The 4,790-nt window shown below is 33.7% G+C and overlaps 1 protein-coding gene across 1 annotated transcript in view; it reads left to right on the plus strand.

The window, feature by feature from the left end:
- LOC106881062 (coiled-coil domain-containing protein 191) overlaps window positions 1-4,790 on the plus strand; it is a 25,279-nt gene that overhangs the window by 14,554 nt on the left and 5,935 nt on the right. Inside the window, exons 5-6 of the mRNA XM_014931274.2 lie at window positions 3,426-3,604; window positions 4,419-4,536. Of these exons, the coding sequence (XP_014786760.1) occupies window positions 3,426-3,604; window positions 4,419-4,536 (297 nt within the window). The remainder of the gene's footprint in view (window positions 1-3,425; window positions 3,605-4,418; window positions 4,537-4,790) is intronic.

The raw sequence follows: 4,790 nt of genomic DNA on the forward strand, positions 1-4,790 counted from the left end.
CAGCTGCTATTCCTGGTGTTCTTTGGGTCGGGGCAAGCTTCAAGGATTGGATACCGCAAGACAGACTCGCAGTCGACGAAAGGAAAACTGAGGTAAAGCGATTACATCTACTCGCACGCATACACCACAAGAGAGACGTCCATGTATATGTATATTTTTTGCATATTTGTAAAAAAAAGACTAACATCAATGCAAAAAAAAAAAAAAATAGAAAGCAAAAGTAAAAAATGGCATTTCACACTGTGTTATAAACACTTTCTTGTGAATTTCACATTAGAAATAATGTATAAACAATGATTGGTCTATTGAAAACCTGTAAGTAATGATGTCATTATTGACTGATTGTGATGTATTAATTAACAAAATATAAATGTATAAATAAATTAATAAATATGTCAGTTATAAGGATACCACTTGTAGATTTTGTCCTTATGTTGTGTATCTAAGGCAGAACAGCCTGACGTAACTTGCCAGCTCACTCCAGTTGTACTCCACAGGTAATAGGTCAGATAGAACTTACAAATAGATCCTTATCCTATATATATAGTCAGCCTGACAGAGCTTGCCAGTTCACCCTACTTTAAGTTGTACCCTACAAGTAGTTGACTTGATACACCTTACTAACACACCCTTCTCAAGGTTATACCTCACAGTTAGACAGCCTGACAGACCTTAGTGGCTTGCCTTTCCCCAAGCTCTATACTAACCACAGTGGTAACATGAACTCAGCACTGTATATTAACAAAGTACTCTTTAAGTTTACAGTGCTGCCAATATTTACAGCTGTGAATTGTTCTTATGTGCTGCATTTTGCAGCATGGCATTGTATAAGACACACTCTGATTATACTACCATGGGTAATATCAGGAAAAATGGTATACATAAAATAATTGTAATTTAACTTATCAAATTTCTATACAAAATGAAATGTAAACTAATTTCTGAAAGAAAAATATTTATTCGCTTAAAATTAAAATTGAACCAATTTCTCAATTGTATAACCATAACTACTCTCGCTCTCATATATTCCCTCTCTTTCTGCTACAAACCTTAGTATGTGCATTCATCTTGTATCTCTTAATGTAATTCTCTCTGTATCTCTCTTTGACTTTCTTTCCCCCTCTCTCTAAAAAATTTAAAGTATGACTAATCAACTAACCAAGATTTATATCAGCTATTACTGTGTAACATGAATTTTGTCCTTGGGTAGCAACTGTTATTATCTATTTGCTTACCCTTAGAAAGCATGAAAAATGGCTTATATTTCCTTCAAACTTTGCCTTTGCTACATTTATTCAAACCCCAAAGAATTTCTCTCAACACATGGCTAGCATGCTCCCCAACTACTACTAGTCATGATCAGAGATGCACATATTGTCAGCCACTAAAGGACATGCTCAAGTGGTTATGGTCAAGCAACTGACAAGCAAATCTGTGGTATTGAGCAGAATATTTGCTATTATGATATTTCTGCTTCAGCAACTCAGTGATAAATCTGTCTGAAATATAATGGAACATAGGTTAGTTTCATAATATTCATGTCTGAGTAACACAAGCAAAGTTTGAAGGGAATAGTAGTCATTTCTTTTGATTTCTAGATAAAAGCAAATAGGAAATAACACTGACCAAAGACAAACAAAAATTAAAATTTTGTTACATAGTGTTATATATAGAAGGATATCCACCTTACATGCTAGCATGCAGTGCATAGTCTGACATAGTTGTTAGGCATTAGATGACTATGTTGTGTTCCATTGCCTCAATTTCAACATGGTTACTTTGGCTTGATGCCCTCTCTAATGCCAACTACCTTACAAGGCATACTGGATACTTTATTCATTACACCAGCCTTAGTGAGGTTGTCTTGTAACTAGCAACGCTAAAGAATTGCACCAATGTAAGAAGAAATTCATTGTAAACTAATATGATATTGTGTTACAACTAAACTGATACTAATTGATTAGAAGCACACTAAGCAGTGTTGACTAAAATATAGGTGTGCACAATCAGATTTAACATGTTTGTGTACACTCAGCCATAGAAAGATATATACTGCAGAAAGTGTTTCAAGAAAAAAAAAAATTCTTCTTATAGACAATATGAGGAAAACACACCATTGAGCCATAAGATGCATGTGTTTCTGCATCATTGCATGTTGTCAGCTATGGATACCAAGTTGTCATTCATAGCCATCAGAAGCTTTGTCAAATTGGAATTAATTAATTAGAGGCATGCTAAACAGGTTCAAATGAAATATGATTGTACACATCTATATAAAATGATGTTATTGATTTACTTGATCAGATAAAAAATGAGTTAATCTTTAATCTGTAAAATATCACTTGAAGAGCATAAATTAACTGATAAAATTTTACAGTAAATAAATACCAAGCCACATACCTCTCACCTTTGAGTTTTCTGACTATAATTAGTGCTTATAATGTCTGTTAACACAGCTATTTAAACAATCTTAGCAGTTAATTTATAATTTCATTCCTGGTATTATTTCCTATTACGAACATTGAACTAAGGTGAAACATATTACATTGTGCACTAGTAAAATAACCTATCCTGCTATCACTAAGTGACTGAGGAATTTAATTTCTGGAGAAAAGCTGACACATTTTAAATAGTTTAATACCTAATGTAATGGAATAGAATGAAGAGCTTTGTTGTATCCTTCGTAATGCAGCATGAGTGCCCTCACTGGCCCCTTTTCTCTCTCTGTTTCAAACTCATGCTTATATTATTCATCACTTGATGAGATTTGGTCTTTTTATTTTTTTTAGATTTGGTCTTTTTATTATTATTACAATGGTGAACTGGCAGAATTGTTAAAGCATTAACAAAAATGCATTGCAGTTTTTGTTCTGGCTCTTTATTTTCTAAGTTCATATTTTGCTGAGGTTAATTTTCATCCTTTTGAGGTTGATAAAATAAAATATTAGTCAAGTACTTGTCAGTGTAATTAACTACCCCATTTCCGCCAGGGTTAACTTTGATTTTCTTCCCTTTGGGTTGATAAATTAAATACCAGTGAAACACAGGGGTTGATGTAAGTGACTAATCCCCTCCTACAAAATTTGTGCCTTTAGTAGGAAGGATTATTATTATTATTAAGGTAGTGAGCTGACAAGATCATTAGCATGCTGAGCAAAATGTTTAGTGGTATTTCATCTGTCTTTATGTTCTGAGTTCAAATTCCATAAAGGTCAACTTTGCCTTTCATCCTTCCAGGGTCAATAATGTAAGTACTAGTTGCACATTGGGGTTGTTGTAATTGACTTATCCACCCCCCTGAAAATTGCTGGCTTTGTGCTAAAATTTGAAACCAGTGTTGTTGTTGTTGTTGTTGTTGTTGTTGTTGTTGTTGTTGTTGTTGTTGTTCCTCCTCCTCCTCCTTTAATTTATGTTGGACATTTCAGAGAAAAGCTGAACAAGAACAGAGAATGAAAGAGTTGGAAGAATTAAACTCAAAAGCTGATGATTTCTATAGGTTATATTTATTGAAAATATATGGAGTTTTACCTTGGAAGGAGTTTATTGCCAAGATACATAACACTGAATCTAAAGCTATTGAAATGGACAAATGTAGAATTCAGAAGTAAGTATTCTTTTGATGAATAAGTTCATGTGTTGTTTTGGGTTCAGACCTTTTTCTTATTTCTTCAAAGCAAGACCCTGCTAGTGGTGTCAGAACACACATCTCATCATGGCACAGTAACACATAAAAGGCACCTGTGCTGGTGACGTATAGGCTACCTATGCCTGTGACATGTAAAAGACACCCACTACAGTTTGTAAACTGGTTGGCATTAGGGAGGGTATCCCACCAGAGAAACCAAGCCAAAACAGATGACTGAATCCTGCTGCAGCTCTCCAGCTTACCAACTCCACTCAAACTGTCTAAGCTATGCCAGCATGGAAAATGGACATTAAATAATAATGATGATGATGATGATGTTGACAACACTGCTGCCATTGAGGATGACAAATTATATTAACTGGTTTATATGTGCTCAAATTTCTTTGGGCTTTTTTTTACCCTATAGAATTAGCTTCTTTTAGTCTCTAACTCTGGATAACATTGATCACTGTTTAACATTGACATAAAATAAAGATAGAGTGCCACTACCTATATATATAGACTTCTGTCAGACATAGATAAAATATAGATAGATCATTGTCTAACATAATTAAAGTAGAAAGACTATAGAACGCTATCTAATATAATCAATTTAAATAAAATCTTGTTTAATGTAGATAGAATATAGACTAGTGTATCACTGTCAAACATAGTCAGGTATATAGTTAGAATATAGATAATCTTTTGTACCATTAACTTATAATATAGAAAGACTATAGAACCACTACTACCATCAACTTGTCATCATCATCATCAATTAATTTATTTTCAGAAAAATTTTAATGGGCTGGCACAACCATGTCCAAAAATTAATCAGTGTGAAAACCAACTCTGCTGACATCTTCTATGAAAAAACCTTAGTCAGGCGTCACTTCATCTGTTGGAAGAATGTAAGTGTTTTGCATTGAAAAGTTAATTTTTAAAGAGATTTATGAGCTAAAAACACAGGGCTTTGAGAGGTTTTTCTGAGATAAAGTATTACAAATAATGCTGTTCCACATTTGAATATACATCATAAGAACCCAAAACCACTTGGTTACAAAGCAAGCTTCTTAACCATACAGCCACACACACACACACTCACACTGGTATGTGTCTCTATGTGTGTGTGTGTGTGTGTGTATATATATATATATATATATAT

This window comes from Octopus bimaculoides, chromosome 5, assembly GCF_001194135.2.
Source record: "Octopus bimaculoides isolate UCB-OBI-ISO-001 chromosome 5, ASM119413v2, whole genome shotgun sequence".
Taxonomy (NCBI): domain Eukaryota; kingdom Metazoa; phylum Mollusca; class Cephalopoda; order Octopoda; family Octopodidae; genus Octopus; species Octopus bimaculoides.